Source organism: Parambassis ranga, chromosome 2 (assembly GCF_900634625.1).
Source record: "Parambassis ranga chromosome 2, fParRan2.1, whole genome shotgun sequence".
Classification (NCBI taxonomy): domain Eukaryota; kingdom Metazoa; phylum Chordata; class Actinopteri; family Ambassidae; genus Parambassis; species Parambassis ranga.
Window position 1 is genome coordinate 2,582,816 of NC_041023.1, and position 21,479 is coordinate 2,604,294.

At 43.0% G+C, this 21,479-nt stretch overlaps 5 protein-coding genes across 5 annotated transcripts; 2 read left to right on the plus strand and 3 right to left on the minus strand.

The window, feature by feature from the left end:
• Positions 1-8,442: 8,442 nt before the first annotated feature.
• On the minus strand, positions 8,443-11,694 carry tap2a (transporter associated with antigen processing, subunit type a). The gene is made up of 11 exons (XM_028400575.1): positions 11,181-11,694; positions 10,952-11,066; positions 10,738-10,868; positions 10,428-10,633; positions 10,141-10,338; positions 9,921-10,049; positions 9,604-9,792; positions 9,329-9,502; positions 9,036-9,195; positions 8,790-8,926; positions 8,443-8,652 (listed from the first exon to the last, which is right to left on the minus strand). Exons 1-11 carry the CDS (start codon positions 11,692-11,694, stop codon positions 8,443-8,445), a joined length of 2,163 nt encoding a protein of 720 aa, XP_028256376.1.
• Positions 11,695-11,951: 257 nt separating this feature from the next.
• Positions 11,952-14,302, minus strand: psmb9a (proteasome 20S subunit beta 9a). The gene is made up of 6 exons (XM_028400596.1): positions 14,033-14,302; positions 13,809-13,876; positions 13,570-13,701; positions 12,731-12,860; positions 12,486-12,627; positions 11,952-12,355 (listed from the first exon to the last, which is right to left on the minus strand). The coding sequence occupies exons 1-6, from the start codon at positions 14,081-14,083 to the stop codon at positions 12,228-12,230; spliced, it is 651 nt and encodes a 216-aa protein (XP_028256397.1). The 5' UTR covers positions 14,084-14,302; the 3' UTR covers positions 11,952-12,227.
• Positions 14,303-14,466: 164 nt separating this feature from the next.
• On the minus strand, positions 14,467-16,385 carry psmb12 (proteasome 20S subunit beta 12). Its single transcript, XM_028400595.1, has 6 exons — positions 16,256-16,385; positions 15,748-15,818; positions 15,343-15,474; positions 15,081-15,210; positions 14,866-15,010; positions 14,467-14,764 (listed from the first exon to the last, which is right to left on the minus strand). Exons 1-6 carry the CDS (start codon positions 16,301-16,303, stop codon positions 14,637-14,639), a joined length of 654 nt encoding a protein of 217 aa, XP_028256396.1. The 5' UTR covers positions 16,304-16,385; the 3' UTR covers positions 14,467-14,636.
• Positions 16,327-18,612, plus strand: psmb13a (proteasome 20S subunit beta 13a). Its single transcript, XM_028400594.1, has 8 exons — positions 16,327-16,466; positions 16,692-16,779; positions 17,102-17,199; positions 17,442-17,582; positions 17,667-17,782; positions 17,864-17,922; positions 18,048-18,199; positions 18,320-18,612. The coding sequence occupies exons 1-8, from the start codon at positions 16,405-16,407 to the stop codon at positions 18,429-18,431; spliced, it is 828 nt and encodes a 275-aa protein (XP_028256395.1). The 5' UTR covers positions 16,327-16,404; the 3' UTR covers positions 18,432-18,612.
• A 281-nt stretch (positions 18,613-18,893) lies between these two features.
• On the plus strand, positions 18,894-21,224 carry psmb8a (proteasome 20S subunit beta 8A). Its single transcript, XM_028400593.1, has 6 exons — positions 18,894-19,299; positions 19,577-19,718; positions 19,990-20,101; positions 20,422-20,551; positions 20,667-20,871; positions 20,994-21,224. The coding sequence occupies exons 1-6, from the start codon at positions 19,150-19,152 to the stop codon at positions 21,080-21,082; spliced, it is 828 nt and encodes a 275-aa protein (XP_028256394.1). The 5' UTR covers positions 18,894-19,149; the 3' UTR covers positions 21,083-21,224.
• Positions 21,225-21,479: the final 255 nt, after the last annotated feature.

A 21,479-nucleotide genomic window follows, 5' to 3' on the forward strand; every position in this document is an offset into this window, starting at 1 on the left:
AGTGGCATGGCTGTGCAGTCAAAAAATGTGGTTATGATGGAAGTCTATGGGACAAAAATGGCCACGAACAACACATTAGGGAGAAAAAATGAAAATCCAGTGCTGTGCAAGCTGTCCACATTCACCTTTACGATTAAAAATGAGCCATTTCGTGTGTTTTTTTTCCAATTATTTGCACCACCCCTTATAAAATTGGTGATTAAAGGGTTCAAATCCTGGGGGAAAATGATTTTTTTCACTACTTTTGATTAGAACTGAAGTTAATTAAAAGGTCTATGCAAAAAAAAATTCAAAAAAATATTTATCTGATATATTTTTAAAACTGTTAAAGTTAGGGGACGTTTTTGTCCCGAACAACACATAAGGGTAGTGTTTGCGAACAGTGCATGAGGGTTAAACAGACCCAGGGCTGAATATTGATCAGTTTTTAGATGATGTTTCTGAGGACATTTACTTTGCTGACAGGAGGATCTGTTCATTAGTCTCTCTGTTTGTAGTTTTTACTGTTTGTAGTCTTTACTGTCTGTTTGTAGTCTTTACTGTCTGTTTGTAGTTTTTACTGTGTAGTCTTTACTGTGTGTTTGTAGTTTTTCTGAGCTGGTTTTGTAGTTTTTTTGTAGTTTTTGCTGCCACTTGAGGGGAATCTTTCACACAGAGAAACCTGGCCCTCAAGGTTTATTCTACAGTAAACATGATTTAATGTGTGTTACCTGCTGCTGTTCATATCATATGAGCAGTTTACTTGTCATGCTAATGTACAAAATGTGGAAATGACTCCTCCCTCTTTACACTGAGGCACATGGTTTGTTTGTGGCACATTTGACAGCAGTGATGTTGTCATTGTTGTAAAATAAGGGATTTTAGATGTGTAACATGATGTTTATGATTTATATATTAGCGGTGCCAAATGTGTTTCTGTTCGAAAATGTTGATGCACAGAATGTCTCCAGAATGTTTCTAGGAAGCTGATTGGTTTGTAGATAAAGATTTGTTCAAAAATATCTGCATAATATTCTGTCAGAGTAACATCTTTTCATGTATTTAATAATGCAGGTGTGGTTGGCTGCGCGAGGTGAAGATGCTCAAATTGATTCCAAACTTAAAGTTTCTTCTTCTTTTATTTCAGGCAAAGCTGAGAGACAATTAGAGCTGAAAACTGGATAGAGACAGAGAGACAGAGGCCAGAAGTGAAGATCACACTAAGACACCACAATCCTGACAACAAGAGCCTCACATTCACTGAACACTGAGTGAGGCAGTCCCATCAGTGTACATTTTGTATCAATCATCAGGTTGCATCAGTCTCCTCAGAGCTTAACAACTTAATGACCATATTAACCCTTTACCTGCAGGCCTGTGCTTATGTAGTGTAGTTTCTGGCTTGTATATGGAGTTATAGGGAGTATTTTAGCACATAACTGTGTGTCTACACACTGTGTGTGTATGTTAGAGAGGAACAGAGCCATTTGCACACTGACCTTGTTGTGTGTGAGTACACACAACCACAGTTTTCATAGAGTAAACAAAAACAAAGAACGTAGGGATGCAACAAATAGCTGAGAACTTCTACCATGATGACAATTACATTTTGTCAACACAAAATTTTGTTGTTGATGCCTCCAAATGCACCCCAGGACGGGTTGGGGGCAGTAGCTTCGTTCTTTGCACCATCTGCCTCCTAAGTCAACCCACCACTGAAGAAGTCAAACAGATGAATTATGGGAGATGCTCTGGCTCAATTTGAGCAGTGAAGTAAAGTTGAGACCACAATGATCTAAAGTCTGGGTGTCAGGGAAGGAAAGTCAGGAAAATAAAGTTATTAAGTAAGTGAAGTGTACATAATTCAGGGGTACAACGGCGATGCATAAGCAGGTAAAATGAAAATATCCAGGAGTTCTAGCGTCTGAAGTTGTGGATGGGTAAAATAGCTGTGTTTTTTTTTTAGCTTTCGGAAAACACGTCCTCCAGTAGAGTGACTTTACTTTTAGGTTAGTGTCTCAGTTGAGATCACTGAATTATTCTAAGTGAAGTCTAAGTGCCCCTTTTCCATGGTGTGTTGCGCTCCACACGACCATACGTACATGTGCATGTTACTAAATAGACACCATAGATAGATAACTTGATAACATAATAAATAATCATTGACTAACCAAATCTAATCTACAGTTTAGTCCCCTACTAAAATTAGTATCAAAAGTAGTTTAGTAAAGTAAAGTAAATTTGTCGCAGCCCTAAAAGTAAGTGCGTGGCCCTTTGATGCTGAGAGGTTCAGACTAAACAAAACAAAAACACTAGTGGACTTGCATGCATCCTCCTGGTCATTTGATGGTGACAAGAGCAGCAAGCAGCATGAAGAGAGGATTCACCTGTGCATGAGTGAAGGATTCACTTGTGAACTAATGAAGGATTCACTTGTGAACGAATGAAGGATTCACTTGTGAACAAGTGACGGATCTACTTGTGCAGCCTTCACAGCTTCACAGCCTGGCCCTTCATAGCACAATCATTTCCAAAGCTTGTGCACAAGTGAATCCTCTCTTCATGTTGCTTTCTGCTCTTCTCACCATCAAATGACCACAAGGTCAAGACCACTTGCCTTTTTGTCTGCACCTGTAGACATCAAAGGGCCACACATGCATAGCAACACTTTCTTTGTTTTTGTTTACTATAAAGACTCTGTGGTTGTGTGTACTCACAGACAACAAGATCAGTGTGCAAATGGCTCTCTTCCTCTCTAACATACACACACAGTGTGTAGACACACAATTATGTGCTAAAATACTCCCTATAACTTCATATTCAAGCCAGAAACTACACTACATAAGCACAGGCCTGCAGGTAAAGGGTTAACTGTCTTCATATAAGGTTCTAAAACATGTTCAGTTGGGCTTCGCAAAGGACCAGGCATGGAAGACTGTTAATCAATGACAGGTAAGTTCCCCCTGTGAGCTTGGGACAACCTAAAGCAGGTGCAGCCACGAGTGCTTGAAGCAAAACGCGGCTGTGAGCAGGCACAGTGAGCCACTCTGTGACACTGTGATGCTGTGTCTCGTGTTTTTGTACAACACGACATGCCAGAACATGTGACAGAGCTCTGTGTTTAAATTATATATGGTAACAGCTTTGTTTGGATGAGCAGGTCAGTATGGAAGACTGGTTCGCAGAGGACGAGGTAAGGTCCCTCCCTGACTCGGCCATCAGGCATAAAAACGGGTTTCACAAGAATAATTATTTAAATAGAATTGAACATAAACACTTCACTGTTTCACTGCTGCTTTCTTCTTATGTAGACATAAGTAGGTGACATGCAGATGTTTCTGTAGAGGAAACAATGGATGTTTTAGTGAAAGTAAAGATGATGTGAGTCACACACTGACTGTATGAGATGATTCTTTCAACGTTAACTTCCAACCATGGAGGAGGAGTTAAACGTCAGAGGACGGATGTCAGGACTGCTTCAAACCATCTCTGAAGAATATGAACATTGTTGTCCTTCAGTGAGTCTCTGGTCTTTCAGATGGAGGAGGACACTTTGTCCATCAGCTCCTCACATCACTGAAGCAAACAGGCAGGCAAAGGAAAACAGAGTGTTTGTAGTTAAAGTGACTTTAGAAGAGTTAGCTTGTTGTCCATTTCGTAAATAGATCTTTGAACTGTTTCGCACTTTGCAGATCACATTAAGACTGGACCAACAAAAAGTGTTCATCTAACAAAAATGAAGCTTTATCAATATAAAGCTTAAGAATCCAGCAATCCAACAACACAAGTTCAAATGGGAAGCACAAGGAGTAAGAAGAATAAATGCTGTTGCTGCAGCTGTTTTTGTGCGCTCCTAACTGAATAATCACTTTAGAGGAGCATCTTAGAGGAGATCGAGAGGACAGCATAGAGGAGGAGACTGCGGTTGTGGACTGCAAGGGGTGCACTTGGCTTCCATAACACAAACATTAAACAACTCACATAATCAAAACAACAAATAAAATAAAACACACTTGTTTCTCTCATGACATGCTGTGTGTGTGTCTGTTTGTAGGGAAACATTACAAAGTGCAAAGTTAATTCAGATTTTAGAACATTCATTAGTTACACAGACAGTAGGCTGATGCAATACATTCAAAGTAGTTTATTAAAACTTTATCCCACTTGGGGGCACTCGAGCTCCACCATTCATCTCTGCTGTGTATTTACAGGAAATCATGTGGTTGCCTGGTTTGATACTAAAAATACCCGAGATAAGCAGTTGAGGTGCTGTTGGCCTGCTAATGCTCTTCACCACAATGAACGCTTCAAGTTAATGACACCACATTGAAAACTGATTTTTAAACTCGACTTGAGAAATGTACCGACAGCGTGAATCTGATTAATCTGTGTTTTAAACCTTTTGCTGAAAATTAATCTAAATAAATTGCAGTGTTGTTGTATAATAGTGGGAAACTCTGCTAACTGAGGTCACTCTCAGAGGGTTGTGTTTGCTTTTATGTGGCCCTGCAGCCTCACATGAAACTGCCACTTCTCTGCTCCTACCGCTGTGGTCTGCCTGTGGATCTGCACACATCACCAGGTGTCCTCAAACACAAACCCTGTGCCCCACGGCTGCCTGTGTTGTGGTTTGTGTCTTTTTCGTTTTTAGTTGCAGTTCTGCTTTGTGTTTCTGTCACTAGATGTCAGTCAAGGGCAATGATTTCACTCTGCACTGGATGCTCTGACAATCCCCTAACTTTTACCAAACGGCCGGCACACAGCTTCCAGGAAATCACGTGATTGTTGGTACACAAAACCACAAGTCAAACACAACCAAATGCAGCACCAATTCTCTGCCTTAATAATCACAGGTCAGATTTAGGGGCTTTTTGTTTAGCTTAGCTGCCCCTGATCGCTCTTTTATTGTCATAAGTGTTGATAAGCTGGGACTTCCCGTTGCTGATCATGTGATGTATATTTGGTTGGAAGTTATATTATTACCATCACATTCAACTGTAATCTTGTGGCTTATAAAAAATTGCAACATATTCCCAGGGGAAGTCAGGGGATTCACAGCAGATAGTGGGGGTTTACCTGCCTGTCAAACAATAGAAAAAGCTGCACAGTGGAAATATGTAGGTAGCAGCATGTTACCCCAATCTATTCTGTTCTGTTCTGTGACTGAAACTCAAAGGCTGCCAAACAAAACAAGCTGAGGTGTGGATGTTGAGCTACATTGGTGTCAGTTCTGCTGTGCCTCGTGCCGCACCAGCTCCTTTATTGCTTTCGATGCAGTGAGAAAAAAAAGAAGCAAGCATTATGTTGCACCGAAGCCAAGGCTGCCAAGTGAGGAAGATGAGTCAGCAGCCTCAGGGTTAGTTAGCAAATAATCGACAATTCAATATATGATAGGACTAACATATACAAAAGGGCTCCGGGGATGGGAGCAGGATACAGTAGCCTGGCTTTAAGCAGTAATTTAAAGGTTTCTCAATACGCAACCATGTTTACTGTCACAGCGGCCATGTTGCTACCAAACAAAACTTGTTCTGAACACCCAGGCAAGCACTTTCAAACAGACAATGGCGAGGAAAAACCTTGAGCAGGGGGATCCTCCTACTGACAGCCAGCTGGGTAAAGGAGGAGAAGAAGAGGTAAATAAGACAGAGAAAGAGAGAGAGGAACGTTACAGGACAAACATGGCAGGTTGTTGATGTCAAGCAAGCTGAAACTATTGTGTTTATATCAAAGCTGATGATATCATGAGTTAATTATAAAACAAAGACGAACAACAGAGGCTGGTGCAGACAGTAAGGGACTGCAGGAGCCGGACATATACACATGAGGCTGTGTATCCAGCATCACTGAAATTTACTGAAAACAACACAAGCTTAAAACCTGATCAATTGAAAAGTCCGAATACTTTCAGTCACCAGACCTGTGTCATGCCATGGTTTGGCTGAGTTACGAATACACAAAGCAGCACAGAAAGTGAAAGACAGAAGAGAAGGGACTTTCCAGCTCGGCAGCATGGCACAGCAGTATGGTGCAGAACTGGTTAAACGAAGGCTCCGAGGCACAAACGCATCCATAGAAACCCACAGTCACACATTACATTAAAGCAGCAGCAGCTTGGATTTATATTACACACTCCACTCTTATAATGCATCGTGCTGACACGGCCACAGGGGGCATTACATCATATTTTATTACGCATCATGTTTAATTCTTTTTTTCACTGCTCCGTGCCATTTTCTGTTTAGGCACGGTAAGGTGTCAGCCTAAAATGGCGGCAGCATTTTTTACACATGCCTCTGTAGCCCGCAGGTGGCACATACCACCGATGGGAGGCTGCCAACTTTAAGGATGAGTCTGGAACCTTCTTTAACACTAGAACCACAACACATTTAATCATTTTTAAAGAGGCTCGATAAGCACAAAGATCAGACACAGGACCATACAGGGATTCAGGGTGTGCTTTATAAATATGTAACCATGCAAAAGAAGGATAAATGAAGATGATTGGTTTTTCAGGTGCACTTCTCTGACTCGTGAACATTTGTGCAGCTCAGTTTGTTCACTCAAGCTTCTCAGGCTTTATAATGTCAGAATAACAATCATTCAAATCAACCTGCCTGGGCCACGTGACCTCTGCCTCCATTTTGTAGACGCACCATAGTCTGACAAAATGGCGACAAATGTTGGCAAACCTGAGCTGCCGATAGAGGGTGTTGGTGTTTGATGTTGTGCCTTTGTTTATGACACAGATCATTGGGCGGCATTTTCACTGCCAAAAAAAACGTAGCTGCTTGTCAGGGACTTTCCAGATAAGCTCAGACAATAAAACCAAACCTGCTGATATTGTGTTTTGATGCACTGCATCAAAATCTCTTTCGTTTTCAACAAGTGCATCGAAATGCAGTCGGGTAGCTTACAAAACAGAAACAGAACTCACTTGATTACAAAAGACCTCAGAATGCTTCCGTAATTTTTCACTTCACGTCTCACTGTGCTTTTATTTCAGTCTTTTTTAGTTTATGTGGCCGGAACAGAAAATCTTTAATTTGTGACATTAACAAACCTTTGGCCTCTGATTATAAAACATTTATGGTGTCAGCTCTGTGTCAGGTCAGACATTCATTTACCCTCATCAAAGAACAGAGAATGAAGAATCTCTTGCTCATAAATAAACGCACATTATACAGTTGGAGTTTCTCTTTTTATTTACAAAACAATTTGAATTTCATATTTACACAAACTCTGCTACACAAAATAATAAAAAAAAGCAGCAGCAGCTTGGTTTTATATTACACACTCCACTCTTATAATGCATCGTGCTGACACGGCCACAGGGGGCATTACATCATCTTTTATTACGCATCATGTTTAATTCTTTTTTTCACTGCTCCGTGCCATTTTCTGTTTAGGCATGGTAAGGTGTCAGCCTAAGATGGCGGCAGCATTTTTTACACATGCCTCTGTAGCCCGCAGGTGGCACATACCACTGATGGGAGGCTGCCAACTGTAAGGACGAGTCTGGAACCTTTGTTAACACTAGAACCACAACACATTTAATCATTTTTAAAGAGGCTCGATAAGCACAAAGATCAGACACAGGACCGTACAGGGATTCAGGGTGTGCTTTATAAATATGTAACCATGCAAAAGAAGGATAAATGAAGATGATTGGTTTTTCAGGTGCACTTCTCTGACTCGTGAACAGTTGTGCAGCTCAGTTTGTTCACTCAAGCTTCTCAGGCTTTATAATGTCAGAATAAAATTAAATTCAAATCAACCTGCCTGGGCCACGTGACCTCTGCCTCCATTTTGTAGACGCACCATAGTCTTGACAAAATGGCGACAAATGTTGGCAAACCTGAGCTGCCGATAGAGGGTGTTGGTGTTGTGCCTTTGTTTATGACACAGATCATCGGGCGGCTTTCTCACTGCCAAAAAAAATGTAGCTGCTTGTCAGGGACTTTCCAGATCAGCTCAGACAATAAAACCAAACCCGCTGATATTGTGTTTTGATGCACTGCATCAAAATCTCTTTCGTTTTCAACAAGTGCATCGAAATGCAGTCGGGTAGCTTACAAAACAGAAACAGAACTCACTTGATTACAAAAGACCTCAGAATGCTTCCGTAATTTTTCACTTCACGTCTCACTGTGCTTTTATCTCAGTCATTTTTAATTTATGTGGCCGGAACAGAAAATCTTTAATTTGTGACATTAACAAACCTTTGGCCTCTGATTATAAAACATTTATGGTGTCAGCTCTGTGTCAGGTCAGACATTTATTTACCCTCATCAAAGAACAGAGAATGAAGAATCTCTTGCTCATAAATGAACACACATTATACAGTTGGAGTTTCTCTTTTTATTTACAAAACAATCTGAATTTCATATTTACACAAACTCTGCATGTTTACATATTTTGTCAAACACATAAAACAGTCAAACTCTCTCACACTAAAGTGTTTCATCGCTGAGGAGAGCTCCCCTCAGTGAAGAGCTCCTCTTTCAGTTTGTAGTAGCTGCCTTTCAGGTCCATCAGCTCCTGGTGAGTCCCTTTCTCTGCAACTTTGCCTCCACTGATCACAACAATCTGATCTGCTTTCTCAACGGTCTTCAGCTTGTGAGCGATCACCAGGAGGGTCTGGTCAGGGTAACTGGCCAGGGCCTGCTGAACCTGTGCAGAGGAAGAAGGAAACATGTTATTAGAATCTCTATGGAGACGACTGACCCAGAAAAAAAGAGCACTCATGATACAATGAACGTCTGCCAAGGATACTTCAGACGGTTTTGTCCCAGCAGTCTTAGACGTACCTTATTCTCACTCTCAGTGTCCAGAGCGCTGGTCATTTCATCCAGAATGAGGACCTGTGGCTCTCTGACCAGAGCTCGAGCGATGGCGATCCGCTGCCTCTCACTCTTGGACAACTTGCCGCCACCTTCACCCACCTCTGAAAAATGGACGTCATCAATCACAAGCTGAGTCTACAGAGAGTCTGTGTTTTTTTTAATATTCTCAAATCAGGTACAACAGCAAGAGGTGAGCTTAAAACAGTTCACCTGTGTCGTAGCCTTTCTCTAGCTGAACAATGAACTCATGGGCGCTGGCGTTGCGTGCTGCTTCCTGAATTTTATTCAATGAGCAGTCAGGAAGCCCGTAGGCGATGTTGTTACGGATGGTGCCAGAGAAAAGCACAGGCTCCTGGCTCACCACTGCAATCTGTTAAACACAGACACATCACTAAATCATGAATGTCCAAAAAACTGCACAGTCCTTTCTGCTGCTTTGACTAAAAATGTAAATTCAAGTATTTCCACACTGACAGGAGACAGAAGCACCTGGGATCAATTACCTTTTCGTGGAGGAAGCGGTGGTCGTATAACTTCAGCGGTTTGTTGTCCAGTAGGATTTCTCCCTCCTGTGACTCGTAGAATCGCTCCAGCAGACTCACACAGGTGCTTTTTCCTTCTCCTGATGGACCCACCAGTGCCGTCATCTGTCCTGCCTTCAGCTCCAAAGAAAAGTCCTGCAGAGAGCATCACAGATGACTGGAGGTTTTAGTATTATCTGTAAGTTAGTTCCATCTTTCCCCCCTTGTAATATGTTCAGTTTATTCCAGTTTCTCACCTGCAGCACTGTTTTGTTGGGGTTTGAGGGATAGGAGAAGTTGAGGCGGTTGAATCTGATGTGTCCTGTCAGTCGTTCAGGTTTGAGTTTCCCGTCTGTGCTGACCTGAGGTTTACGGTCCAGGTACTCAAACACCTTCCCAGCAGCCCCCACTGAGTTCAGCATGTCACCGAAGATGTAGGTGAGCGTCTGGAAGATGGCAGCCACAAGTCAGTGTTGATAACCAGACTGCTTAATAGCACAGGTTTTAAATGAGATGAAGATGCAATCACATGACTCGTGACTGACAACAATCCAATGTGCATTATGGGATATACCCTGATATTGTCTCCTAGATTTGACTGGTAGAGGATGAAGGACACCAGGTTGCCTGTGGTCATCTGTCCCCTCTGTATGAACAGTCGACCGTAGTACAAAGTGAGGACCTGCATAACCAACCCTGTCAACTACAAACACACACACCAACAAATGTTGTTAAACAAAAGATGATATGCAAAACACAACCTGTATGTTCATTACAAAAAAAAGACTTCTCACCCGCCGTGCCAGCAGGTAAACAGCGCTGACGATGTCCCGACGGGTCTTGATGTTGTGCGTTTCCATCAGACGGTTGTCATAGCGATGGACCTCCTGTTTCTCTGTGTTAAAGCTCCGTACTACACGGATACCAGACACCACCTCATTTGCTGCATCATTTGCCGAAGCCATCGAGTCCTGCATCGCCCGGGACAACCGCTGTGGAAGGAAACGTTAACCAACCCAGTCAGGAATTTTGTTTGTTTCAAATCGCAATAATTTATTAACTGTTATTAACCCCTTTTCACCTGATAGTGTTTGTCATAGATGTTCTGTATGACACCGGTGAACGGCGTCTCTATCAACACGAGGAAAGTGAGCTTCCAGGAGAGACTCATCATCAGGGAGATCATGCCCAGTGTCTTGATGAAGGTCCTCAGCAGCACGTTGACATTCAGACACACTGCTCTTGCCATCAGGGTGGTGTCTTTAGACAGCCTGGACGTCATTTCACCTGCAAACAAAACAAACATATATTATCTTACCTACTCTGCTTTTATACTATTATGCCATTGCAACATGGCATAACCTTTTCTGTCCAGTATGTGACAGCCTTACCTGTCTTAACAGTCTCAAAGAATCCTATTTCCTGTTTAGTCAAAGCCTCATACAGTTTGACTTTGATTCTGCAGGTGAAGGAGTTGATGGCACAAAGTAAGAGACCCCCTCTGCAGCCGGCACTCACAGAACTAATCAATCAATCAAAGAGAAGGTCTGTTAGACAGTCTATTAAACAGGCACCTGTCTGAGGTGGGGGTAATGTGTCCCCTACCCTCCGATGGAGTACAGGCCCATGAAGAGGAGAGCAGACAGGAATTCACTCTGCTGGTAATGACTGCCAAGGATGTCGATGACTTTCCCAGTGTAGAAGGGGATGAACATCTCACCTGAGATGGTACACACACACACAGAATGAGAATGACAGTGACAGTGTGTAACAATGATGTGATACACAATCATCAGCTTCCTCAGCATCACCCTCACTAACTATCATCACTTACAGATGACTGCCAGCGAGAGAAACACCAGTCCTCCAAACAGCAGGGGATAGTCGGGCTTGAACAGGTAGATGACCCTCATTAACAGCACCCTGGCCTTCTGTTTGTTCTCTCTCCCGCCTGCCCCCTCCTCGCTGTCCGGGACGCTGATCTCCCAAAACAGTGCAGCACTCAGGGACGCTCCGGCGCACATCAGCCAGCAGCGCACATCAGCCAGCTGGCCACACTGGCTCCCCTCGCTGTAAAGCGCCTTCGCTCCGGTTTCAAACACCGCATGTAGCACACTGTGCGTGGTTATAAAACGCATAAGCATTGGTTTGAGCTTCCCCAGTGTGAGCAGTGCTATTACCGTGAGTACCGAAAACCGGAGAGCCGCAGAGACCCAGAGACGCGCAACATGACCAACCGCGCTTTGCGTTACAACAAATCCTGATGCGTAAAACAACGAATAGTCCACACATGCAGCCACAATCAAAGCAACGACTTGCTGCTGCACTGTAGCGGAGTCCCGTGCCATTTTTCAGCAGCCGTCGTCCTCGTATGACCTGCTCTGTCGCAGCAACCGTGTTTTAATTTTTATCCACTTTCAGTTTCGTTTTCTGGCAAAACCAGGGGGTTCCCTGAAACACGGACTGCAGAGGAGCTGGACGGAGACTCATCCTGCTCATCATTGTCATGAATTCAAAGTGCAGTAATAACATTCTGTCTATGAGACCGTCTGAAAATAGCCTATAAATGTATGGATCACTAAAATAAAAACATAAACACACACCGTTTATCATTATATATATTTTTTAATTATTTCATTTCACAGAACAGAGTGTGTGAGACTCACTGAGGGCATCCTATAGTGTTAATATAAATGGCTATGAAAGACTTTAAAACACAGAACTTTTAAACTTTTAAAAGACTGCATACCTCAAACATCTGATTATTCGCCTGAAATATTTCTGTTAGAGAAATGTTTTTATTTTTACTTAAAAATTTTAAGGGGTGCTGTCAGGTTCACAACATGATTCATTTGACAGATGAGCCAAGAACATGACTCTATCACTGATCAAAGAAAGTGGGTAAATCATTTCCTAGAACGACTTTCTCCTCTGTGCCGTGCTCATCGATGGTGACAATGTAGGCCACGCCGCCGCTGGAGCCATCACGGTTCATCGCCAGAGACAGAGCTGAAAGAGGAATTATGGGTAAATTTTACATTCAATGAAACAACAACAAGAAGCAGCAAGTGTCAGGCTTCTCTTTCAGCATTACATTTGATTTGATTAACAAATATACTGTGGAGAAAAAAGAACGTACTGTTCACCACAAACTGCTGGCACTCCTCCTTGCTCATTCCTTTGCGATACTCTGCATCAACAAACCCATAAACATAGAAGCTGCCAGAGCCACCAACTGCGAAAGGCTGCCTTGTCAGGAGCCCATTCAGGGTGGCAAACACCTGGAGGTCAAAGGGCACCGGGACAGAGAGAGATCCCAAAGTCATTGTTTAATTATTATGCTTCAGTAGAAAGCATTATTTCCTCTATAAGCTTAACACTGACCTGCCCTCCGGCTCTTCTGTCCCATCCAGCCACAATAAGATGTGCAGAGAGCTCCTCTTTGTACTTGTAGGAGATATTCCTCACCAGCGTGGCAGCTGAGCGAACCTGTGGATCCTCTCCTATTTCAATACTGCAAATAAGGGATGCATAATATAAAGCTGTGGCCCCTGGAACTGGATCAGTTGAATTCACTTCTGCCTGTTACTATGATTATTTATAATACATAAATAGCATTTATTTACAACAACAACATGAGCCTGGCAGCTGCTTCTGGACTCACTGCAGTCTTTGGACACTCTGCTCACTTGTCAGAGTAAAGTGCCAAGTGTGGAAGAAATAAAATCATGTATTACTCATTCCAAATATTTGTTGGAAAGGAATGACCTAATCACAGGTAAGTACTGAGTTGGCCACCTTTGTCACCCGGGCCTCAAAAGACAGCTTAATCTCAAGGTTTCGGGCTTCACTGTGAATATTACTCAAGAGGGGACCCGGGCCAAACCATGAATCACTGATGTGTAAATAACTTTAGTAATGCAGAATATAATGTCAGAAACGTAGTCCAAAAGGGACAGTTGTGTTTTATTGGTGTATAGGTAGGTGAGGTCTACCTATGATTTGTCATATACTGGTAGGTAACAGATGAATGGTGAAGAACCCATAATAGACCCCTGGGGGACCCCACAAATAAGATGAGTGCAGCAAGATGTCTCCAATTCTAAAGCTGTGTAGATTCGATCTTATTCCAGTACCTTTGAACACACACATAATAATAATAATGGTCATGCAGGCTGTATCTGCATGACCATTATATTACATTTAATAAAAATCCATATTACCTGTGGACATCTAGCTGGTAGTTAACCATTTCAGCAATAGTCTGAGCATCTGCTGCAGATCCTGACAGAGCGCAGTAGATCTTGTCATGGAGAGGAGACAGTTTGTTCATCACTCTGTTCACCACTGATTCCCTGTACGGAGGAGGAGGGGTAAGAAGGTGAAACGTTTCAGATCAGGTCAGACACTAACCTGTCTAAGTAAAGATGGCGGCATATTATGAGCATGTAATCTAACTTACCCGGCAGACACTCGTGAATCAGACCCCAGCACGACCCCACCGTTGAACTCTATGGCGATGATAGTTGTCTAAAAACAAGAAACAAATATAATATTCAACGGGTATTTCCGCACAGCCTGTAGACGCACCATATGTGTGCGTATGAGGCGCAGGTCTGCTGTGCAGCAGTGCGCACTTACACAAGCCACTAAGGCTCCCATAGATATCAAAAACCTCATACTTACTCCTGTTTTCACCTCCTCAGTCATCCACTCTGGTCCCGTTTCTTCCAACATGATGCACTGAAAAGATTCGGGCAACAACCGACAACTGACGCAGTTTTAGAAATTAACCCTAGACGCGCGAAGCTGGTTTTAAATGTCTTGTTTTCGGAAAAAAGGTATCAATGTTTCTAAAGTAGTTAAAGTGGTTCGATTTACTCGACAGATTCTACAATCAAACATTAGATGGACGCCATGTTTCCCTGGTTTAAACCGAAATTGAAAGTTGCACTGTCCCCCCCTCCCCTGCAGCGAGCTGAGCCAGTCACAGCTTGTATTTCAGTCTCAGTGCAGTTAACAAGCTGTTTTGTGCATCACTAAACTGAATTTGAGAGGGACACAAAAGCACATAGAACTATATATTTTGAACTAATGGTCAGAAAAAAAGAATCTTGATGTTTTAGACAATGTGGATATTTTTTGTAATTTTTATTTTACATGTTTGACACATACAAAGGCGAGGACTTGCTGTTGAGTGTTCATTCAGTGTGATTTATCATAAAATGCATATTATTATTAACTCTATAATTCCTATCAGTGGTTTGAAGGCAGGAGGAAGGACAGGTTGTTATTCATCATGGAAGGTGGGCAGTTTGTTGCCTGGTACAACCACATGCTCCGCCCCCGTTTCTGTGATCACCACCAGGTGAACCAGACCTCCACTGACGTTGTCTCTGCCCATCGCCAGAGCAAGAGCTGTGAGCACAGGGATGAAACAAAGAGAGAAGGTTATTAATCACCAGGAACTCAACTCCTATAGTTTTATTAAGTTATAAACAAGTAAACACCATTAGTACCATTAGTGGCAAACTGCATACACTCCTCTCTGGTCATGTTGGGTTTGTATTTAGCATCAACGTAGCCGTAGATGTAAGTGCTGCCGGAGCCGCCGATGGTAACAGGCTGACTGACTAACATCCCACCCAGAGACACAACGTACACCTGGAGAGGGGCAGAGAGCATCAGTACTGCAGTGATACACGGTGGACTAACAGTCCTCTTCTCTACCTACCTGTGGTCCTTTCTTCTGGTCCCAGCCTGCTGTGATGAAGCCGGCTTGCAGCTCCTCTTTGTTTTTGTAGCACAGCTCCTTCAGCACAGATGCTGCTGCTATCACCAGCGGAGGGCTCTCCATCTGGACACTGCAGGAGGGCGAGCAAAGCAGAGACACACTTTATGTTATATATTTTGTACAGGTGGAAAATCAGCGTGTGTGACATGGAGGAATAAAGGCAAGTCTGGACATTTTGTTGAGGGTTGTTTTGTCTGTGCACCTGTGGAATGCAAGATGAAACTTTGCAGCTTTTGTGACAGCCTGAGCGTCTGCGAGGGAACCAGCCATGCAGCAGAAGATCCGGTCGTGAACCTGAATCACCTTGTTGATGGTCTTAGACGATACATATTCACTGGAAAGAGAGTGAGAATGAATGAAACTAAAGTATAGAGAATGCAGGGACATGAGGGCTGATTGATAAGGATACTTTTATTTATCAAGAGCTATACCTCATAATCTCCTTTGGCATTAGGCCCTGCACTTATCAATCACCCTCAGACCATGTTATCAAAGCTGAAATCCAGCAATAAAGCATCCAGGGGAGTAAAATTACAGACATGTGACAATGTGAATTTAGCTATTCGATGTGTTTAAAAGTATCAGAGTATCATCACAACATCCTCACCCTCCAATGGAAGCTCTGGAATCTGACCCAATCACGACCCCTCCATCAAATATGGCAGCCAGGATGGTGGTCTGGAGGAGGAGAGAATGGGAGAGTAGGAATAAAGTGGGGATAAAGTTAGAAAATGTATAGAAACACCTATCACACATCACAGGCACACGTTTTCTTCTTCCTGATCTCCCAAGTCCGAACAACGCTATGAATTCTGGGATTTGGAGGTCTGTGCAGGGATGTTTCTTTCTGTCTCTTTCAACTGAAAATGCAAGCGTGGCCGCTCATTTCTTTGTAAAACTCTAAAGAATAACCTCGCTCAGAGTTAACAGTAAAACATCCCCTGATGATAAATCACGTGAAAAGATCCACACGGCGTAATTTCACTCCGGTCGCCCCTCATGTGAGGCATCACCTGTACCGACGTCAAACTACTGATCCACATTTTACGCACAAACAGCTGTGCGCTGCAACGTCAGATGAATAAATACAAGTGAACCGGTGTGTATTCACTCACCCCTGTGCTGACTCCTTTGACTTGTGAGTCCGTGCAGTGTTTCTCCATTTTCACTCCAAAATCGAAACAAGAAAAAAGAGAGCTGACGCACAGAACAGCGACCTCACAGGCGCACCAGGACGCACGGAGACGCTGCACTCACAGCCAGTATGGCGCTATCAAATGTCCTCCAAACTCCGGGACCTGGCTTTAATTTCGACAACGCGGGGAGGTATGAGCTTCTTTTAATGTCTCCTGAGCAGCAGACAGAATCAAAAATGACAAATTATAAAACAAATCTGTCGGTTACACCGAGCTTTGACCGTGATCAAAAGTGAAAGTAACTTTTCCTGTTTGTGTTCTGCTTAATCAATGGAACTGTGTAGTGATGGTGTTACTATACTGATGATATGTATTATATGTTGTTATTAATACTCCCACCTCCCTCTCTGTGTAGAAACGCTGCATTAGAGGGTCTTTTTGATGGACAACAGACACCAAAAGCCATGAAAACAGGCACCACCATAGCAGGATTGGTGTTCAAGGCGAGTATTACTGTTTTAAACGCACTGATATGAATCAAAGCAGCGATTAACTATATTCTGCCAATGAAATACACACCAGGCTCTTATTTTTAGCCCTATAAACAATGTAATTTTCTTCAAATACTCCTTCCATGTTTCTGATGCTCCAGCACTATACACTCTTTCCACCTTGCAAATAGCTGTGTACAATGTTCACAGCTGTAGTAGCTGGAGTAAAACATGGAGACACATGTTACATGTTGCATGTTGGTATTATCAGGCACATTAATACGATCTGACTGACAAACTCTGAGTATATCCTTATATTTTTGTGCTGTTGCAGGACGGGGTGGTGCTGGGAGCAGACACAAGAGCTACCTCCAGTGAAGTGGTGGCTGACAAGATGTGTGCCAAGATCCATTACATCGCTCCAAATATTTAGTAAGTTGCAGAAGTGGACTGAAAACAACACATGATTAAGTGCCTTCACGTTGTTATTAGGACCATAGTTTCAGTTCTAACTGCTTTGCAGTGGTGTGTTGCACACTGAATGCCTTATAGTTACCTAGGAAGAAAACTGGATGCCTTTTGTCTGAAGGGTTACTCTGATTTCTAATCTATGAAGCCTGATGTTGGCCTGACAGATGTCGTCTCCCTGTTTCTCCCTCTCTCTTTGTGTCTAGTTGTTGTGGAGCTGGTACTGCAGCCGATACAGAGAAGACCACAGATCTTCTCTCCTCCAACCTGACCATCTACTCTCTGAACAGCGGGAGGAACCCTCGCATCATCATGGCCGTCAACATACTACAGGACATGCTGTACAGGTTGGTGCTGCATACACTCACACTAACCTGTACCTTTGTAAATAGCTGTGTAAATAATGACACGTTTGGTTTCTCACCTCCCAGGTATCACGGACAAATTGGTGCAAGTCTTATCCTGGGAGGAGTAGACTGCACCGGGAACCACCTGTACACAGTGGGGCCGTATGGGAGCGTAAATCAGAGTCCTTACCTTGCCATGGGTATGTTTAGTAACACTGTTATTCTACCCAACCTAATATACTGTTTAACCTGCAGGAATGCATTCTCTGTGTGTTATGCAGGATCAGGTGACCTGGCTGCTCTTGGGATTTTAGAGGATGGGTTCAAACCTGATTTAGAGGTACATCACTGGACAGTACATATGTTATGAAAGGAGAAGACTGACAGCGTCCATTTGATCTGTAAATGGTTGACTGCAGTATAAAACTGATGGATGCCTTCTGTGTCTGTTTGATCCCGTCTCAGCTGGAGGAGGCGAAGGAGCTGGTACGAGCTGCCATCCATGCAGGCATCATGAGTGACCTCGGCTCAGGCCACAACATCGACATCTGTGTCATCACCAGACATGGAGTGGACTACATCAGACCCTACCAGGAGTCAGTGTACAAAGACAAAAGGTAGACCTGTCCCTCTGTAACATGCAACCATTGATGTTTTTTACATTTGCCATGCTGGGTCACAAAGATTTTGGGTCACTTGTCCATGAAATGACTTCTGTGTCTCCTCCTCTCTTCCAGGAAAATGAAATATAAATATCGCCCGGGCACAACGGCGGTTCTGACGGAGAAAGTAGTTCCGATAAAGCTGGAGGTTGTTCAGGAGACTGTGCAGCGGATGGATACAGCCTGAGCTACACTGCACGACGCTACAAAATAACTTCTCAGACATTTTCTCATCGTGCTGTGTTTCACTCTGGAATAATTCATAAAGTAGTCATACTGTAAAGTGGGGTTAGTGCAGTACTGCAGCAAGCATGGAGGCATGTTATGTTTTGTGATATGAAACACAGAATAAAATGAAATTACAGACCTCCCTGACTTTTCTTATTTTGTTTAAATATTTTATAAGCTTCTTATATTTCAACGTGTCAAGACCCAAAGCCTGGCACGGGTTTACAACATTTACTACATATGTACTATGAATATGTCATTAGGCTGTGTTAAAACACTGTATTTGTTGCTTGTGAAGTAAATATCTCACTGCTCCCAAAACCTAAACGTTGCATTTCCGCCTGGCGACTGATGATGAGAGAAACTCGCTCCCTGATTGGTTCAGACGGTTTCGTGCCGGTTTTCATTTAAACTTTTTATATTTAGTGATTTATTAACAACTGCTTTAAAAACTTCTAGAATTGGGAGTTTGTGTTTTTAACAGTTGTACAGTTAGATGGATTTTTAATGTTATTTGAAGAGACAGATAACACAATTACTAGAATCCTTTCACTTTCGACTTCTTTGTCACAGACAAGGAAATTATCCGGGCGCTGTCAGTCGCCTTCGTCATTTTGAATTGAACGCTTATACTGTATAAAATATATTTAGGGACAGTTTGTATACTTTCATTTATAATGGCACTTTTTGAGGTCAGTGGTTTTAAATCTTATTCTGAGCTCCGCGGGCAGATTCTTCCAGCAGGACAGAAGCATCTCGTCGACCGAACCCACCACTACAATTTTGGGACCAAAACTCAAGAATTTGCTTTTCCCAGAGGTGTAGAGGTAAGTATCTTTTTACTGCAGTTTTCTAATGATCATAATGACATAATGACTCCTTTTCGGTCAACCTGGCACGAAGCATGGAGCGTCAGACGCTGCGTGGTTCATCTTGTTTTACGCGTCTCTTGTTTTCAGTGTGGTGCGCTTTTGTCTTTTATTTGATCACAGACTTCAGTTCTCTCTCAAGTTGTGGTATCAGAATATCATTAAAAATATACTCATTTTCTTTTACGCACAGAACTGATGCGTCACGCTGATTCATTTTTGGTTTCATTTACAGCCTTCAGGGTTTCTGAAGTCCTGCAACCGGGATGGAGGTGTGTGTATTGACCTGAACCATGGTACGACCACCCTGGCCTTCAAGTTCAGACATGGAGTCATCGTGGCTGTGGACTCAAGAGCCTCTGCTGGCCGTTACCTAGGTAAACATGTTGCCCTGGAGACATATGGAAATATAAAACTTAAATATAAGTAATACTTAATAATACTCAGTACTACACAAGTAAATACACCTCGTTCCCACGCCTGGAAACATCTGGAACAGGTGGCTAGTAAAAGGTGTAATCGATGTGCTGCTGTAGGTAAAATGGTAAATTTTAACTTTTGTGTTTTTCCACCTGAACACACAGAGCAGGGAGCAACTTCACTTTGTGTTAAGGTTCAGTAAATGTTGAATGTGTCTCTGCTCTGCAGCATCAAACGACGTCAACAAGGTGATAGAGATCAACCCGTACCTGCTGGGCACCATGTCAGGCAGCGCTGCAGACTGTCAGTACTGGGAGAGACTGTTGGCCAAAGAATGCAGGTCTGTCCTCCATCAGTCTGTGCTCCTCACACATTTAAGCACACACTTTGAGATGATCTCATTCTTAATTATTCATATACTAAAGTATCTCTGGCTCCTGTTAGTGATGTTAGTATTTTGAAACATGTTTAAAATCCTAATAAAGACAGTAGATCTTCCACCAAAGCAGAATGAATGCAGAGTACAGTAATGTGTAGGTTAATGAAAAGGATTTTTTAAAATAATATAACCACCTCTCTATCTGCACACAACAAACCCAAGACTATCTGTTGGTCTTTTTCCATGCTGGTAATATTGTCTTTTATCATGGTTTCATTCAGGCTGTACAAGCTGAGGAACAACCACCGGATCTCCGTGGCTGCTGCCTCCAAGCTGCTGTCCAACATGATGCTGGGCTACAGAGGCATGGGCCTCTCCATGGGGAGCATGATCTGTGGCTGGGACAAAGAGGTAAGCTCCCAGAAGGCATTGTTGCACTTAAAGTGAAGCAGAGCATTATACTGTGAACAGCTTCATGTAAAGAAAATTCTTTTTTGAATGTAAATGATGGTCATGTGTTCTGCAGGGCCCTGGTCTGTACTATGTGGATGACAATGGGACACGTCTGTCCGGCCGCATGTTTTCCACCGGCTGTGGGAACAGCTACGCCTATGGTGTGGTGGACAGCGGATACAGGGAGGACATGACGGTGGAGGAGGCGTATGAACTGGGCCGCCGGGGCATCGCTCACGCCACACACAGAGACGCCTACTCCGGTGGAGTGGTTAACAGTGAGTTGAATATATTTTTTATGGACGTGAGCTGGAGACAGCCAGGACCAGAAGCACTCTGTCCTTGTGAAACCCAAGGGAGTCTGAGTGGTGCTCTGTGTGACATGTTTCTCTGTGTTTAGTGTATCACATGAGAGAGAACGGCTGGATAAAGGTCTGTAAGGAGGATGTGTCAGAGCTGATCCACCGCTACAGAGAGGGAATGTTCTGAAACTCACCTCTAAACATCAAAATCAACCCCCTGGTCCACTGATGGGCGTCCATGCTGATAGCTCTGAAAGTTCACATGGTTCAGTTTTGTACTGATCAGACACAATCAATGCTGTTCCAAATAAACACTGATGTTCAACCGACCCCTCTGTCCTGTTATAATTAACATGAGCTCATACATGTTATTCTAATATAAAGTGTCAGGTACAAAATCACCACAGTAAAGTGAATAATGTGACTAAACAAAAATATTTGTCATCACCTGACGGATGTTTTTTGTTGCTGCGTGGCATCTAGTGAAAAATTTGAATTTGTTTAATTTCATTATTTAGTGCTTAGAATAGGGTTGTAGTGCCACCTGTTACCATGCAGGAGTCAGGAACAGTTTCAACCATAGA

Coding starts and splice junctions, on each gene's coding strand:
- tap2a (XM_028400575.1), bottom strand. CDS start 11,694: ATGGCACGGGACTCCGCTACAGTGCAGCAGCAAGTCGTTGCTTTGATT. Junction 10,050..10,140: donor TTTACCTGCTGGCACGGCGG/GTGAGAAGTCTT, acceptor GTGTGTTTGTAG/TTGACAGGGTTGGTTATGCA. Junction 8,653..8,789: donor ACACTGAGAGTGAGAATAAG/GTACGTCTAAGA, acceptor TCCTCTGCACAG/GTTCAGCAGGCCCTGGCCAG.
- psmb9a (XM_028400596.1), bottom strand. CDS start 14,083: ATGTTGGAAGAAACGGGACCAGAGTGGATGACTGAGGAGGTGAAAACA. Junction 13,877..14,032: donor CTGAGGAGGTGAAAACAGGA/GTAAGTATGAGG, acceptor TCTTGTTTTTAG/ACAACTATCATCGCCATAGA. Junction 13,702..13,808: donor GATTCACGAGTGTCTGCCGG/GTAAGTTAGATT, acceptor TCCTCCGTACAG/GGAATCAGTGGTGAACAGAG.
- psmb12 (XM_028400595.1), bottom strand. CDS start 16,303: ATGGAGAAACACTGCACGGACTCACAAGTCAAAGGAGTCAGCACAGGG. Junction 15,211..15,342: donor TTTCATCTTGCATTCCACAG/GTGCACAGACAA, acceptor GCCCTCCTGCAG/TGTCCAGATGGAGAGCCCTC. Junction 14,765..14,865: donor TATGCAGTTTGCCACTAATG/GTACTAATGGTG, acceptor CTGTGCTCACAG/CTCTTGCTCTGGCGATGGGC.
- psmb13a (XM_028400594.1), top strand. CDS start 16,405: ATGGCGCTATCAAATGTCCTCCAAACTCCGGGACCTGGCTTTAATTTC. Junction 17,783..17,863: donor GAGTCCTTACCTTGCCATGG/GTATGTTTAGTA, acceptor TGTGTTATGCAG/GATCAGGTGACCTGGCTGCT. Junction 18,200..18,319: donor TCAGTGTACAAAGACAAAAG/GTAGACCTGTCC, acceptor CCTCTCTTCCAG/GAAAATGAAATATAAATATC.
- psmb8a (XM_028400593.1), top strand. CDS start 19,150: ATGGCACTTTTTGAGGTCAGTGGTTTTAAATCTTATTCTGAGCTCCGC. Junction 19,300..19,576: donor CTTTTCCCAGAGGTGTAGAG/GTAAGTATCTTT, acceptor TTTCATTTACAG/CCTTCAGGGTTTCTGAAGTC. Junction 19,719..19,989: donor CTCTGCTGGCCGTTACCTAG/GTAAACATGTTG, acceptor TCTGCTCTGCAG/CATCAAACGACGTCAACAAG.